The sequence below is a fragment of the Aplidium turbinatum genome, chromosome 12 (assembly GCF_918807975.1).
Source record: "Aplidium turbinatum chromosome 12, kaAplTurb1.1, whole genome shotgun sequence".
Classification (NCBI taxonomy): domain Eukaryota; kingdom Metazoa; phylum Chordata; class Ascidiacea; order Aplousobranchia; family Polyclinidae; genus Aplidium; species Aplidium turbinatum.
The window spans coordinates 7,969,972-7,987,875 of record NC_137483.1 but is presented as its reverse complement, the minus strand read 5'-3'; the positions used below and the strand labels follow the sequence as shown (position 1 = coordinate 7,987,875).

At 37.9% G+C, this 17,904-nt stretch overlaps 1 protein-coding gene across 1 annotated transcript in view; it reads right to left on the bottom strand.

Moving 5' to 3' along the window:
* Positions 1-17,904, bottom strand: part of LOC145780511 (E3 ubiquitin-protein ligase TRIM9-like) — a 29,925-nt gene that overhangs the window by 2,833 nt on the left and 9,188 nt on the right. The window contains exons 3-10 of the mRNA XM_082592130.1: positions 13,152-13,247; positions 11,708-11,830; positions 6,459-6,569; positions 5,472-5,625; positions 5,016-5,158; positions 4,462-4,600; positions 3,024-3,148; positions 20-198 (exon numbers count right to left, since the gene is read on the bottom strand). Of these exons, the coding sequence (XP_082448256.1) occupies positions 20-198; positions 3,024-3,148; positions 4,462-4,600; positions 5,016-5,158; positions 5,472-5,625; positions 6,459-6,569; positions 11,708-11,830; positions 13,152-13,247 (1,070 nt within the window). The remainder of the gene's footprint in view (positions 1-19; positions 199-3,023; positions 3,149-4,461; positions 4,601-5,015; positions 5,159-5,471; positions 5,626-6,458; positions 6,570-11,707; positions 11,831-13,151; positions 13,248-17,904) is intronic.

The following is a 17,904-nucleotide window of genomic DNA, read 5'->3' as shown; positions in this document are numbered from 1 at the left end:
AGCAGGAGATAGAACTCACCTTTTAATGTGCTGGCCATCGTGGTACAGCCAATTCCTTTCCCCATCCACGTATATCGCCCACCCTCGACTGTCCTTCCCTAGCATTGAAGTTTTATCGACATCCGAAAGCGCCACCCCGAACGAAGGGTCAGGATGGGCGTCGAAGCGATCGATGGAGTATTCCCAGTAGTGGACCCCCTGGAAAACATTTACATTATATTCATCGCGAAGACGCTCCGGCAGGAGGCAATATCAATCCATAGTTAACTTTTATCGAAACTTCGTTACCTAGGCTACTGCACAACAAAATTGAAATACGTAGCCAACATCTCTATTGGTGCATTGTCTAACAGTGTTCAACTCAGAAAACATTCAGTTATTTGAGAAGTAGGTGCCATGAGGGTTTTCACGCATTTCAACGATCGTTATTATTTTGTGTTGTAAATTAGTTTGCAATATGACGGCACCAGGGCCTCCGAGAGAAATCAGCACTGGTCGGGAAACAATACGAATAATGGGCCCCATAATATTTTTTAGTAAATATTGCGTTGCATGTTCGTGTTTAAGCTGAAATTAGCCTACTTTCTTCAGCATAAAAAGAACTTTGTTCAATATAAAAATCATAATAATCACTGGATTACACTTGCAGCAAAAATGCCATTGAGGCAAACTATTTTGTCTAGAAAGCTTCGTAAACACACAATACAGGCAAAGAAAATAGTTCAACCAAGCATTTAATTCAGGAGTGTCCAAACTTTTTCCCACGCGAGCCAGATTTGATAATAAGTCTTCGCGGGCCAACAGCCACAATAATTTTTCTGAAAACTGCAAGTTGAATTTATATGATTTTTTTGTGTCTGCAGGCCAAAAATAACACATTGTACAACAACAGGCGCGGGCCATACTAAAACGTCTCGTGGGCCGGAGTTGGCCCGCGGGCCAGACTTTGGACATCCCATTTTTGTAGCCTACAAATGGTTAAATTTGTCCCATATGCCCGCAACTGCACAACAGGCATATACGATGAAATTTTCATGGAACTTCAAACTCATCGATGATATGTTTGAGTTTGTTGATACATTTGTCAATTCCAACAACCAGCTATCGAATCCTTTGCAATGTACGGTAGAATACATTTCCTTCGAATGATTCATCTAGTTAAGTGGAGTTATAAAAGCGTTCTGTCCTCAGGAAAAGAAATTCATTTTCTTTTAAATTTATAATTGCCACTGCAACTTTACCTTGCGAGTAGTAGCCTACTTATATCAGCCTTCTCTTACTTAGATTACATCTTTCTTAAATTTCATTAAATTCATCAGTGAATCTTGTTTAAGACCGTAATCCACATAATGCAAAGCAGTCACAAATTTAAAACTGCTAGTTGTAGGCTACTTTAGCATTGACTCAGCTTCCGATCAAGCTCTTGTTCGTTCCAACTTGATGCATTTAAGAAACGTCTTCAGAGCTTCAATTACAAAAGGCAGGGCCTCCAAGAGCCCTGCCGGGCCCCGGTGCAGATGTTGCTGCCGGGCCCCCCAGCGCGACATGTCGCGTGATATCTCACCAATCACAAGCAAAATTTGCGGTGCGCGTTCTTACAAAGGATAAATTAGGTTAAAGTATTAACACTCCATTATTTTACAGATACACACTAGTTATACACAAAGATAAAATTCTGTAAAATGATAAAACACTACATAGTGTAAATATAGCCTCAATAGCGTTGTCAGATATGGAATTCTGCCCTAATTTGAGGAAAAGTTTATAGGCTAGCTGTTGAAAACAAAAACTTGTATTTTGGATATTTTGTTTAGTCCTGGGTTACTCCAAAAATGATAAGACATTTGAACAACGCTGTCTGTAGGCAAAATTATGAATTCCAACTAGATTTAAGCAACAACATCCATAAACAAAACACTCAAATAAAGAAAAAACTCACTATACCTTCCAAAATCACATCATGAGAATTAAGCATGGCCAACAAAAGACTACTTGACCACACGATAACAGCAGATCTTTTAACTATGACAAAATTACATCCAATTGCAGCAATAAGTTAATAAAATCAAAAGTTTTAAAACTGTTCGGCCACACTAAAAGATCACAATTCGGAATCAGCAAAGTTTGCACAGAAGGCAAAGTAGAAGGAAAAAGAAAACGTGGCAGACAACCAAAACGATGGCAAGACAACATCCAATCATGGACCGTACTCAACGTGGCGACACTGGGCGAGCTGGCTCAAAATCGCCACTCTTGGAAGCAAATAACTCTTGTTGATGCGCAATCTGCTGCAGGCGGAGATGATGACTGATGATGATCCATAAACAAAAAATATACAGGATTTACTTTCTTTAATCGTGCTTGGACTGATACCTTTAACTTTCCCAGATAACTTATGTTGGATACAACATCCTATGCCTGGCCAACGCAGATTTTGAAGTTAAGGTTCAGTTGTCAATCAAAAATAGTTCCCGCTTAGCTAAAACAGCACCAGTTTTCAAGTTGAAACTATCAATACAATCGAAACCGTTCAGTAATACAGAAATCATTTCAGCTTCAGATTTTACGTCTTGAATCTGTTCAACATCGCCTACCTTAACGCGAAAATGATTTGTTCTTGATGAGAACCATCGAGAGTGACATTTACAATGATTGAGAAATACTTGGAACTACGCACTTCATTTAAGAATTTGTTGATTATTTAGTTGGTACATTTTTACTTTAGTAGGTACTAAAAATGGGCCCCCTCAAAAGTGCAAAAACAAAAAACTACTCGTTTTTCCTTTACAATGTTTTGCTAGGGGGGAAACTGGCCAGACTTCCCCCCCCTCTCGGAGCCACTGGACGGCACCCAGCGAGAAACAAGAGATGACAGATTAAAGGAGAAAGCACCAGTTCGCCACATAAAATCCAAAACAGATTTTCACGGAAATAAAAGCAAAAACTCATAACTGCGTAAATAATAAAAGAATGACTGGCTAAGTTTATCTCTCCACATCGTACGTGGGATTGAGAAAGCTCACCCTTGAAAATCCAACATTTCCCAAGATCACTCGGTTTTCGCAGCCATCTGACGTAACAGTGTTGTTTCTCGCTGACAGCTTGACGTCACAGTGAGACTGGGCTGCTTCAAACTGGAAAGTCGCCACTGAAGTAAAAAAAATAACAAACGTTTGTTTGTTTTTTCATATATTTACCCTGCATTGCGGGAAAGCAGACTTGAGCGCTATGCATCGGTGTACGCCTTCCGACGCACACCTGACCCACGCGGCAGCCGACGACAATGTCTGTTTCCGGTTGTCTACTCTACTTATGACTTAAATTTGGTACTACCCATTACTCGAAATCGATCACTGGGTAGAGGCAATTATCGTAAAGTTTCTTGCCCAGAGAAACAACAGCAAGTGCGGGCAGGCCCGTAACTAGCTTGGAGCAGCAGGGGGGGCAAAAAGTATTCTAGAGGGGGCCCAACTTTTACTTTCCGTATCATGTACGAAAACGACGTTTGTACACAATGTGGGTATATTTACGCAAGAACATTAATCGTAGGCCTAATACAACGTTTAGATTAAACTAGTTTATCATAGAACCAGTCAGTGGCGTAGCCAGGAATTTTGAAAGGGGTGGGGGTTGACGGCCGACGGGCAAAGACCGACGACGTCTTCGCCAAAGGCGACACCCAGCAGCGGGGGGTCTGGGGGGCCTCTCCCAGAAAATTTTGAAAAATTACTTTGAATTTGGTGCATTCTGAAAGCATTTTCAACAAACATGTGGGTATAAATATTCCTGTAAAATGGTGCTGTCCGGTGGCATAGCAAAAGGATAAGATCATGTTTTCTAGGGCATTTTTCGGTAATAAAGCTAAGTCTCTATGTTTTCTTGTTGCTAATTCCTGGCTGAGATATTTGAATGTTTGGTATTGGCAAAACTCGCTCTTTTAATGCAGTTTCGTTTAAAATTAGGCAAACTTTGTTTTAGAGACAACATTCTACCACACCCTTAAACACACAATGTTTACAATTAAATAACACAAGAAAATTGAGTATAAAACTGAAAAGTCAGCGAACAGAGCTAATTAACATAATTTTTTCCAGGGGGTGCCAACATTTTTGCAGGGGGGGCGAAGCGAAGCCCCCCCTGCGCCCCCCCCCAGTTACGGGCCTGAGTGCGGGTGGCTGGAGTCGAACATGCAGGCTCTCGACTGCGAGCCCAACGCGCTAACCACTCGGCCATTGCTGCCATTGCGTAATCATCCTAGAGTAGCAATGTTTTAAAAACTGCATAAAGTCGGAAATGTGAATCTTAACTTGTGAAAATATACCTCCTTTTCACAACAAACCGTTGTGGAAGAAGTCAAAGTACAAACAGCTCACACCTTTTCACGAGTGACATGGAAATCATGTTTTTTACTTGGAACTATGAATCGCTTCTAGCTGCCACATTGCCACACACATAGCCTACCTTCAGATGTTTGTAAATGTAATAGATCACTATACGGTCCATTTCCGGCTCTGTTGTATGCTCTTACTCTTGCTCGGTAGATGCTGTTGAAATGAAGGCCGTCCACTGTGCACACTGTTTCTGTGCCCGTATATACTTCCTGTGTTGCAAGTGGAGGAAATATTAAGATCTACTTGCTGTATAGGACTAAAGCGGATTTGATCCAACAACCTTCCCAGGAAAGTAGGTAGGCTACCGCAGTGACATAGCTAAAAAGAAAATTTTAATAGAGCCAAAGCATCTGTTCGGGGCAAGCGTCATTCAACATGAATTATAATAGTATTAAGACGTTATAATAGTATGTAAACATATTTTGGAGAGGCGATTGCCCCCTCTTGGGCTACTGTTGCTTATTAGAAACAATCAAAATAAAAATAAAACTTTTAACGAAAAGTAGAAACTAGCTTACATGTTTGCTTTTTCGGTATTTGCCGGTATGCAGGCAAAAACAATTTTGCCCAACGCAAGTATAACATCTTTCTAAACTGTCCCACAAATTTATTTCAGCTCCATACCCTGAATGGTCCATTGCTCCCGTTATCCATTTCCAGCTTGTAGCCCTCCACCGAAGGGATGCTTGCGGGTATGGTCCAAGATAGCGTCACGGTGTTGTTCTTGCTGCCGCATTCCTGTCTTTCGATAGATGGCTTTTCAGGAACTGAAAGAACAATTGTCAATGTGCTCTAAATTTTGATGTAAAATTTTAAAAGAATACACTCAAGGGAGTTAATATTCTGGAAAAAAATAAATTTAACCGAGCTGCATCAAAACACCTTTTTGTGAACCGCTTTTCATAGAGGTTTCTATTACCGTACATGAAGAACGTAGATTTTCAGCTAGGAGTCCTAAATTGAGATAGGACGTTATTGTTGCTTTCCAAATCGCATTGGTTATTGCTTGTATCTGTCAACTGTCGTACAACTAGTGGACGACTGCGGGTATTTTATAAAGATCAACCTTTGACGATTTACCTTTGATTTGAACAAAGTCTAATTTATCCACAGCAAGAGCAAGAGAGGACGACTGCAACTCCAGATCAAAATCGCTTTTGGCGCGAGGAATGAGAGTTCTAGAACTCCATTGCTTCTCTGTGCACGTGACTCGCTCTGTCAAACTCTGGGATATCTGAACATGTGATAAAGATTTTTTAGTCTGCGTAACAGTTTAGCGATTGTAGACCTAAAATGATGATGAGCTTCAGCTCTTCAATGACCACTCCTTTCAGACTGCGCAATGAAGGAACGCACTTCAAAGGTAGCTTTTTGCCCAGCGACCCACCTTGCGGATGGCATAATTTATAGACAATTCGAAAACAAAAAAGTTTACACCGTCAGTCCTGGTATCTAAGCTTTCATCAGTAGTACAAAGCTTCTAGATTCAGTCTATAAGTTTGCGAAACAGCCGGATTTAGGTTTCAAAAAAACCTTTCAGTCTGGGATATGAGGATACTCACAATCTAAGCTTAATATCTCAGGTAGCAAAGTCGACGTTTTGCGTTGTTTCACCGTCTAAAAAGGTTGAACCACCGTCGTATTTGATGGTTGTGACTTCAATGCATCTTTTTGTGCAAGTAAACATTTATGGCAATGTACAAACTGACAATGGAAGCCAATATGACTAGGTAGTTATTAGTGATGTTTCTACTAATGGCTTAATGCCTTATGGCTCAAGAGCAATGGATCTCTTGTTCTAATTTTCTTAATTTGTAGATTGAGTGTGGGAATATTTACTCTCTGACTGAGAAAGCTTCTTTGAGAGCTTAATCCTGCCAGTCTGCATACTTGTAGAGGCTTTGAACCATGCACAGCGGAGACATTACAGCTGTAAATTCAGAAATTTTTAATTTGATAAATCAAAAAATATCGGTTTTCATGCAACAACTCTTGATGGCTGAGTTGACCAACATGTTCACTTTTATACAATACGTGCATCCGCTAGACGGCACTAGAATATCATACCTGCAGAAAAGCAGCCACATCATTGTCCTTCATCACTTCAATGCAATATTCGAGCAATCCAGTCGTCTGCTTCAATTTCAATGTACATTGTTGTAGCTGCTCTCGTACTGCCTGTGAAAAAAATTTCAATTGAAACAATGCATTAAATTCCAAGTCCCATAACTTCTTATTTTTCTGAACAAAAAATTGAAATCGATAGAAAACTTATGTAGCCTGCTCAAGGCTTTCAAAGTCAGTGTGAACTCAAATAAAACTTTCTGGTTTGGATCTCCGGTGCTGTGGAAATGCGGATACTGTTTCAAATTACTGTTAGTTAAATTTCTTTTGTCCAACTAAACTTTCAATAAAGTTGTAAAAAAAAACAAAGCTTAAACGGTACATTGATCGTTCTTCAACTGGCTTCACATTCACAACCGGAAATCAAAAACTTCTTAATTCTATAATAAATCTTTTTAATATATTTTTATGTGAGTTGGGATGAAGCATAAGGATTACTGAGCTAATCATAGTACCATGTTGTATGACGGGATAAATTTATTGTGGCTTAAAAGGAGTTTAAAATTCATATTTTACTAAACGCACGAACAGCAAACAATCGGTAGGCTGCCCACAACAATGCAAAGTAAGCTCCAATAAATTATACAAATAATCTGTAAAATATTTTTCTGAGCCATACATTACACAATGCATATAACATTACTCATACTGTCACCATGGGTGGGAGCTCTGAGACAAAGAATCAGACCAGACGAATGTTATGCTGTCTGTTTTTCTTACAATTTTGGTTCCGAATCAGTTTAAGAAAATCGATTTAAAACCGAATAATTTATCTTGTACAGTTACACAGTGAATTCTATCCTGTTTCAACTGACATTAACAAAATGGAAAGTCAGTTTTCATTTTCTCATCAGAATGATCTTTTTTGAAAAACAATTGTAATGCGAACAGCTTGGCCAATAGAGATCCCTTAATCTGGATTATTGGGGTTAGAAGGTCAGCCTATTCAGTTCAATTGTGAATGAAATGGCAATTTATTAATGCTCGTGGGTATTACAATATCGATAAAGGACGAAGTGCGGACATTTTAGCTACGTTCTGATTGACAAAGTCTTTCTGAAGCGTCGCCATAGCATTAAAGTTCCACACCCACTGTCAAAGACTAGCGACTATCCTCATCTTGTACTTTGGTGTAGTCCTGTAAGTAACTTCTTTTACGTGATGTTTGTTAGTGAGGAGAAGGAGTTTATAAGATAAACATATATGGATAATTATAACTGCAGACAGTGCACAGTGCACACCGTTTTTCCGGCCTCCTCAGTGCAGTAGGTACACTGGTGTGGCCATCAGGGGCGCCGGAAACGGGGGGCAGGGGGGCGATCGCCTCCCCTTCCCTCAAAATTTCTCTGGGGGGGGGGCAATGGAGCCCTTTTAAGGTCATGTGAGCTACTGCACATTTTTCAATATACCGTAACAATTTCTGCTATTCGCTTTTAGCTTGATTACAATCTTTCATTTTTGCCTCAAAGTAATATTCACACACAAAATTCTGTATCACAGTAGGTTACATGATGCCCTTTCGTGCTATTGTTCTTTGTATACCGGTATGTAGTTCTTCTATCATTACTCGATAATGAGTTATTGTGTAGGTCCCAACATAATTTATTGAAATTCTACCACTCTTATGCTTCTTCAAAGACAGTTTTGTCACAACTATGTTTGATGTTACCACCAGCTGTGAAAATCAAACGCCAATGATTCGAGGCACCACGAACGACCGTTTTGCATTGCATAGAACCAAAGGTAGGGCCAGATGGTCGGGATATTGTTGATGGCTGACTTATGAGAAAAGAAAATGTTCGTCGTGGTCTTGATTTTAGTTACAAAAAAGATCTGAGTGATACAGAATTGTAGGAAAGTTAAGGAATGGTTGCCTATAAACGTCTTAGCATAGCAAAAAGTGTGAGAACCTGGAAGTTAAAATTGTTTAGAAAGAAAGAGTAAGTAAGCCGTTATGATATAGCGTCAAATTAGGAAAGGTAGCTGAACCCAGTTTTAATGCCACGAGGCGAGTAAAAATGTGGCTTCGTACCACAATGACATACACAGTTTAAACAACCGAATGTTTGCGACTATTCACAAACAGGTGATGTGCACCATTGACTTAGAAGCTGTTGCAAATGAGCTTATTCGAGCAACCGACGCGCGTAAAATGTAGGCCTACTTTGGATTGGTTTGATATTTTTCCATATACAGTGGCCTATACAAATTATCCCGCGAACACTTTTTATACTTTGCAGCAGATGGTGACGCTATGAACGTGAGATTTATCTTTCGTTTCTTCTTGTTCAAGCTTTTTCAATATATTTCATTCATTTATCTTCATCTGTCTCACATTTCGATTTATATGGCTAATAGGGGGAAAAAGATTAACCAACTGCCCAGCATTATCGCTAGATCTTAAAACTTAAAAAAGTGCCCTTTTTCATAATCTTGCCCCCCACCCCATTCAAAAATCGTTCCGGCGCCCCTGGTGGCCATAGAGATATACATTTTCCCATTTGTGGTACCTAAGTTCCAATAAATATAAAAATAAGAAACTAAGCAGACATCATGCGATCTCAGCAGCAGCCTTTTTGGAGTGAGAGTTTTCGTTTTTAATCACTAAAAACTTCCATACAACATTTAAATATTTAAATGTTGTATGGAAGTCTACGCACTGTACTCATTGTCATTATTTCTGCTCGTAAACTAATTTGTTTCTTAGCAACCAAATAACATTTTTAGTCATTTTTTTAAAGTGAACTGGTGTAAATTTTACTGTACTATGCTGTTGATAAAAGTTGTACTGAAGAGGATTAAATACCCGAAATCGCGCGATATGCAACATAAGAATTTCTAACTGGAAAAATGCAACAAAAGAATTTCAAATTGGACTTTGTCTCACTTTTATGCATGCACCGTACTCTAAAAGGTCGTCGTTTATATTATAGTGTTCATATTTTTCTCAAACATTTAAATATCTTGCCATTGTAAAATATTTATCAACACGTTACTGTAAATGTAGGTTTTATATTCAAGTGATAAACAAGAGTTTGTTTACTTCTGTATGACAAAAGATGTAAAAATTGGGCCCCACTTTTACTTAATGTACATCTGACATAAAAAGCACGAATTGTCGCGGTTGATCTTGCTAGCAAATCTTTTCCACGCTTTTAACAATCAAGAAGAGTCTACTTTATCCCCAGAAAATTAAACATCTGTGACTTGAGATTGTGTGTAAATAAGCACTTAAACGTTTGGGAAATGTATGAAATAAGACGTTATTTCTTCGACGAATTAATGTTCGAGAGCGTGCGGACGCTGACGATAAGCAAGATATTTGCGCAATGTGCGCAGGAAAGCGTTTGATGCCAGGGAATGTTTTGTCAGACTGGATTAATTGGACTAGACACCAGCTTTGTAAAATCCATACGGACCGCTTTGGATGTAAACATTTATCAAAAAATGAAAAGGACCTTTAGTCAGAACGCCCTTGCATTAAAAACTGCTTTTTGCAAATAGTTTAGTCGCGTTTTTGGTGTGCACTGATAAAATGTTTTTTTTACGTACTCGTTGTGTATTATGTGACATATAACCATCTGCAATTACTTGTGAATAATTGTGTGGAAAGGAAATGGGCCATAGAAGTTTAGGAGGCAATAAGTAAAAGTGCAACACATGATCAATCATCACCAGATGATGTTAACAAACGAGAAGAGAAAAAGTTCAATTTGAGCATCACCTGCGCGGGGTGATGATGGAAGAGCAAGGAAAAGTAACACTGCACACAAAGTTGCTAATCACCATTTTAAACTGGAATGTTTGGACAAATAACCTTGCAAACAACTTTAATAGCATTTTTTTGTTGATTTATGCTAAACACACGAAAGTCACAGAAAACTTTTTCGGAAATGAAAAACGTTGACTAATATTTTGAAAGATTGCAAATGAACTAAATCTGCTTATTTAAGCAATTATGGTTTTATAAAAGTTAACTTTTCAAAGCATGGTCGATCAGAGTGATGTTAGCAACCTGATAGCAAGGCTTAGTGTTACAAAAGCAAATGAATAGGAAATGTTGCAATGTTACATAAACACATCAATCAAACCAATGGACAAATATGCCTCGACTTTTAGCATACGCTTCATTTAAAAATAATTTCAAAGCTTAAGCTGAATTAGACAAAAGCTTTTGTATTGTCACATCAAATGCAGTTATTAGGTTGTCTTGTGTTTATAAATGAGAGTCTTTGCCAATGGCAACATTGGAAGTCGAAACTGGACTGGATTTTTCAAATTGTTGGTATCTAAAGGGTAATTTAAATTTTTCTAATTTTTACAAAACCACAACGTAAAACTAGTGAATTTGACAAAAAAAAAAAATTTCTACGACATTTTGCTGCATGTTTTTCAGCATGTGTACATTTGGCTATCGCTGCAAAGTAGATAAACATAACTTTGATTAAGTCAGATCAAGCATAAGCTTTTTCACAGGTCCGGAAATCCAGACTTTTTATCTTGTGTTTATTGCAGATGTTTCAGATATAAGGGAAGTTGGTGGACGATTGAAAAAATTTGTCATATTGCAAACTGCACTTCAAAATGCGAAATCACAGCATATTTTCCTCACCGGGCTGCATTCATCATTTGCAGTCGACAAATACGCTTTAAAAAATAGCTACTTGTATTTCAAACGGATCATTTTCGCATTCACTAATCGCCATTCAAGCATTGGCCGTGAGTCAAATCGATTTGTATGGGATAGTTAACGTTTTGCCAGCGAACTATAACGTATGTTACTCTATTCATGGTAAAAATGCCGAGACTATCTGAAAACAGACAAAAGTTACAGTAGACAAAACGTATTAGGTTTTGAATACAATATGTTTGTAGCAGTGTGCGTGCTATCAAAGATATATTATAGTTATAGTATATAAATATAACGTCCGCGTTTTGTCGCTTCTACCTTTTTTTAGACCTCTGCTATGGTTGGCACATATTGTTTTTCATTGTGATGGTCAGAAATAAAAACAAACTGAACTGCACTGTATATTGTGGTGTTAAAATGGAGTTCGAATTTCATTTGACAAATTTCCATAAATGAGATTCGAAGAAATTAAATAGAGTCTGCAAATTACAAAGTCAATTACAATAGAATGGACCTTTAGAATGGATCATAATAATGTAAAAAGTGCACCCTGCAATTTTACCTTCGATTTCATTTCTTTTTCTCTGGAAACTCTTAAAATTAATTCGTCCCTTTTCCGCTCTACTGCTTCGATCAAGTGATTGCATTGGGCGATAGTCTTAGCTTCTAAACTTTCACTACATTTCTGAAACAGAAAGTGAGACAGCAATGAACATTTCAGATTGAAACATAAGGTTAACATCGCAAATTGTTGACAGAACGTAAGAAAAGCAAAATATTTGAGGTAGTTATAATATAAATAATAGATCGAAGATTGGCAACGGGGAAAATGCTCTTCCTGCATTCCATATCTGCTGATTAAATTACTTTACCAACAAGATGAAATGAAGTCAAAAGTTCAAACTACTTCACCACAGTAAATATCACAAAAAAAAGCATTTAAATTAGAAATTAAAAATAAGCCTCTACGCGTGAATGACCAGCGCATGATTGTAAAGATTATGGACCTCTCTCTTAGCCCAAAAATTAAAATACTTTTTTCTGCATTAATACCAACCATTTTTGCGGGTAGAAATTTTAAGCTGACATGTGCACGATAGTTCAGGGTTTTGAAGGAGCTCTCTGTAAGCTAGCCAGGGTGTGAATGCATCACATAAAATATTTAAATAAAGCACAAGGTCAGACAGATCACGTGGTAACCGCGTCATTGATCATTTTGGTACAATGCCACGGCCGAAGTAATTCTTATATGCATCAAAAGTTATAACCCAGCTAGCTAACCGGGTACGTTGAAACGATGTAAAAAAGGACAACTTTTTCCAAATGAAAATAACCCCTTTGCATCACATCAAACCAATGTTAGATCACAACGTCCTTTACTACGATGACGATGACGTATCACTTGCTGACGTCATCTTTGACACCCAGGTAGCAATGTGTCAATAGAAGTGTTTGTTGTGCTGAGAATGAACCCATTGCAGACAGACCCGATGTCAATCATTTTATTAACTCTTTTAAATCGAAAGCGCAGACGCCCCAGAAAGCAAATCAATCGTTTTTATCTTGATTGAACGTCCCCTATAATCCTAAGGCGTTTGTTTGCTGTACTTGCTGGGCTGATGAAACGAAAAAGCACAGACACAAAGTTGGAAACTGCTTTTTAGGTTGTGAACATGGGCGCCTGCTGAGGAGGATAAGGTCAATTTCTCATAAGAGCGTGTCTGTCTTTCATAATCATTTGTTTTGAAGCTTTTGCAATGCATGCAACAAACCTTTGAGATGATTTGCTGTTTCATGGTTGTTTATTTTAACATCAAACAACAACTGATGTTTTACAACCGATTCAAAAAAAGCATGATTTCGGTGAAACCTGACAAAAATAATATCAAATAACATAAAAGCTTTTTGCAACATCATATGCAGCAAGTGCTTTTTCCTTCCCAAATGAATGGAACTCAAACTAGCAAAGTTTTCTGCAGAAAATTTGAAATTGCGTTTACACTCACCTCAATTTCCTCTTGAGTTTCCCGCAGGAGCATGACGAGGTCCTTGGCTTGTCTGGCTTTGTTCGATAGCGCGCTCATCTGTCCGCTAAGCTCGCTCTGAAAAGTACAGTAACTCCCTTTTAGTTTGACACCGCAAAGTCTCAACTTGATCGGTTGGGCGTTGAGTCAATACGATTATGAAACAATTCTGCACACCGCTTCTGTGTACGTACAAGCTGCAACATTGATTGTGTTAATTTCAAGAGTAAAAATACTTGAAAATCTGCTTTGGTGGTCTTGTGTGTTGAGACCTCATGGGTAATGGACAGTGTTGCGTATTTTCATCAATTGGACTATTTCTTTTTTTTTGCGTGGAAAAATGTTTTGGTGACTTTCTAGTCGGCAAGTCGGTTGTTTACTTTTTATATGGATTTAACGCTTGCAGACGACAGCAAAATCCGTCAGTTAAACCCATGTAAAAATGACGGATTTTGCTATCTGAGTCAAAATACCCGACCAAGTACATTATTTCTCTGCTTCCACGTCTTTACCGGGTGCCAATCAGGAGTAAGGTTCAGTACTACTTTAATAGGTATTTGGTGTGATCTGACAGGGTTTCGAACTGGCATCTACCTATTGTGAGGCTAACGTTTTCAGCTAAGTCAAAGATGCAATGTACAATTGCACATATGGTGTAAAAAGAAAAAGATATCGACCAAAAAGATCTTTCAATATGTAAAAAAAATCAAATTGCAATTTAAAGTGCATTAATAAAATATTTTTCAATTAAAATAACGCGCATAACGGGCAAGTGTTTAAAATTTCTCAATAAGCGAGCGATTTTCCATAAGTTTATGTGAAACACAGGATTAACCTACAGAAAAATCAATGCTGTGTTGTGGATTTGTAATTTGCATTTCAATGCGGCATTCGCTTCCAGTGATCCTTGCTGCCTACAAGTGGCAAATACACTTCAAGCTTTTTTTAATTGTTTTTTTTTCATTTAGTCAACTGAGCTTAACGCTACATCAACGAAAACAAATGCAACAAGTGGTGCTCTAAGCCTAAGTGCAGCAACTTAGAGCAATAAGCGAAACTTGAAGTGCAGTTGTCGATAGATTTACTCACAATTAATGTTTTGCTTGAACGTTTGCTACCCCCCACTTTAGCGGCAAAACGACAAGTCACTTCAAGTGGGCACCTACAGCCGCACGTTTTCAACTAGCAAAACCCGTTTTTTTCACATTGTTTCGATGTCTGCAAGCATGTACTCAATAAAAAAAGGTTTGGTTGGCTGGGTCATATAAAGACAAGAACCCTTCCTTTAACATTAAGCCAAACTTTAAACAACCTTTTATGTGAAGAAAGGTGTCGCTACGGACGGGCGTGCAAAGTGTAAAAGCTGGCCGAATGTGGCACTTCAGAGGGCTCGTCACAAAATGCAAAACAGTAAATTTTTACAGACTCCGCTCAATTTGTGACCTTATTCATAGACATTGTTCACATTAAACCGAGAAGTACTTTTTCTCTGCTTTTTAAAAGACAATTGAGATAAAAAAAAAGGCTTGGTTTTGTTTTTATTAACCCAACAAATAGAACTAATCTTTCCAACACCAATTCAACGTCTACATACGTTGCAGTAATAAAAATGTTTGTTTGTTACTTTGAACAGACGGTGCTTTCAATTGTTACATGGACTATTTTTGTTTTTTATCAAGGTAGTGAAATGGCACAGAATTCCTCAATATGTTGCTTGATAAGAGAAGTAATTGTAGCCAGTAAACGAACCTTCCTAGACAACAAATCAGTCGATTTTTACATTGATTCAACGCCTGCAGACGTTGAATCAATGTAAAAAACAACCGATTTGCTGTATTCGTTAGACACCGTGATGAAACAATAAATGGTTTGTTAGCGATGACACTTGCCTTCTCTTTGGTCATTTTCATCACACTGCTTCCAGTTAAAGCAGAGGTGACCAAAATCCGGCCCGCGAGACGTTTTTGTATGGCCCACGCCTGTTGTTGCACAATGTTTTATTTTTGGCCAGCAGACATACGGAAATCACCCAAATTTAACTTGCATTTTTTTTTTAATTTATGAAGACATTGTTTCTCAGGGACAAATCCAGGCGAAAAAAGTTAAAATTATTGTTGCGTCATAATCGCAAGATCAATCTATTATTGCTTGAGAGTGTTGTAATAAATGAGTGGTACAGTCGAACATTCAGCAACAGCTTTTTCTCGCGTCTTTTATCAACTTATTTGTGTGAGCAGACGTCCTCGTTTATGAACTTAAACAAGAACGCTTGAGATCAAAGCTGAGGGACTCCCACCTGCGTCATATTTTACACTTGTCTACCATTAACCTCGAACCAGACTTGACCTGGATATAGAAATCAAGACGTCAGTTTCATCCTTGACAATAACATAGCTGTGTTTTACTAAGTTTTTGAATGTGTTATTATCTGATTGAAAAGCAAACAACTTATACAGCCAAACTTATGATATCCCGCGATATGTAGGCCTATAATATAAACTACAATCAAATATTTAAACCTGCTTATCGTTTTGCAGTATGAAAAAGACATTAAATATTACAATATTGCTATCTGTACATCTTTCTTTACACAAAACAAGGTTGTCGGAAACTTTTGAGTCGAGGGCACTTCCACATTATCAAATTTGGCCCGTCTGGGTAAAAGTTTGGACACCCCTGAGTTGAAGGAAAAGGGCACTTTTACTTGACCAACCACGGCATTAGGAAGTTACTGCAAAAGAACTGTGATCTGCAGCAGTCCAAGAATGATTTGAGTTTCACAAGTTTTGCGATTTATGACAAAAAAGTGTATCAGAAATTGTTTCCTTTCAGTTCATTTCTTCATAAAAAAATTTTCGTGCGCATACATACTGAACTACAACGTATGGCTGAAAAGAATAAACATAAAGCATGACAAAGATACGCTTGTGAAGGAGGCCATTTAAATTGTCAACACACATCTGGCTTATCAACACCCAGTTTGCTATTGTAATGAGGTGACGATTATCTTAAACGTATTAACACTATCGTGTATAAAATTTATATTAAGTTTGTTTGCAGGAAGACCTTAGCTCATAATATTTAATTTGTGTAGGTACACAAACAGGTATTTTCTTAGATATTTTGTCTGACAAGGCAGATGTTGGTACTTTATTGGAGGCGGTTGTGGAACAGTTCAAGCCATAGCTCTAAGAAGGGCGTAATTTCTTTCTAGAGCAGCGTACTTTTCATAATGGTGAAAAAATCGAGGGTTACAGTCGGCGGGGGGGGGGGGGGCACTCCGCAATCAACGGCATGTCTTTAAAGTGTCTTACAAAAACCATAGCCCCATGCTTTTAAGCAGTGTTGAACCAGCGCTCTATTGAACGTCGATCCAAGGCTCTCACCAATCGGCTATGCAACCGATCTATGTGTCACAAAAAAAGCAGCATAACGTCTTATTTGCAAAAATTGTCTTCTTACATTGATTCACCAGCTGCATAGATAAATTTTGCTGGCTTGCTGACCGTGTCATAGCGACTACACTCGCAAATGCGGCCATGTTTGGCAATTCAAACTTAAACTTGCTGAAGCAGGTTTGTTTTACACCTGCTTTCTTTTCGCTATACTCAGACTAAAGTGTCTTATTAAAAGCATTTAAATAGAACTGCCACCTTCAAAGCCAAAGTCTAAATAATTATTTCATTAAAAATTTAAGCTTTTTAACTTCGCTGGGACCAATTGTGAAAATTAGTCTATTTTTAAGCCTATTTTTGTGTTGCTTTAGCCATATTTCGACGTTGAAAGTTATTTTAAAATGGAAACCACGTTTGTTTGCGGTAAATTAAAAATAACTATTGAAATCGAACAGACATAAACGCTTGGGACACTGAACGACGCCTTTTAATTCATAGAAAAATTATTATTATTGATCTAGCAATTTTATCGATGGAGATCTGTTAAAACACTTGGACATAATAATTAACACAACTTAATCGGCCGCATCGAGAGAACATTGAAATATGAATAATACATGATCGACGCACAAGCTATCAATATAACACGTATGCTGTTATCGCTGTCTGACATTACTAATCCTTCACGGCTGCAAAGGCTTACTTGAATACACACAAGAAGTATCACTTGAGATGTGAGTTTTTGTTGACAACTCAACTTTGATTGCTGTGTTGAACGTTGATGCAACGTAGATTTGGCAAAAAATGAATTGTTTTTATTAACTTCAGCGCAAAACAATGCAATTACAAGCAGTGGATGTTGTGCGATAAATTCCTTCCTTATGGGAAGCTCAAAACTGATCAAAGACAAAGGAAAGCCAAAAAAACCCAGCAGAAACATTCATGCGAAGGGTTCGATCTCTTACAAAGCACAGCCCGAATGAACTGCGACAGTTGGCTTAAAATCGCCAATTATGGAGATTCTTTATGCTACTTTCCACCCAGCTGGTGTGAAATAAATTATTATTATTATGGAAAGCTCATTATTAAACTTTGGAAGTTCAGCCATGTTTGTTTGCTTGACACAAGCCTCCAGTTACCCACATGGCAGCAAACGCCGAAAGAGAATACCAAGATTTATGGTCATGTAACGTTTGTTCAAATTATTATGATTTTCCTGACATAATATCGCCAACTTACAAACTACATTGCATATTGTAAATTTCTTTTTTTTAGTTTTTTTTCAGTTTTCTTTGAATTATTTTAAAAACAAAATACACCTATAAGCTACATGAGAACTA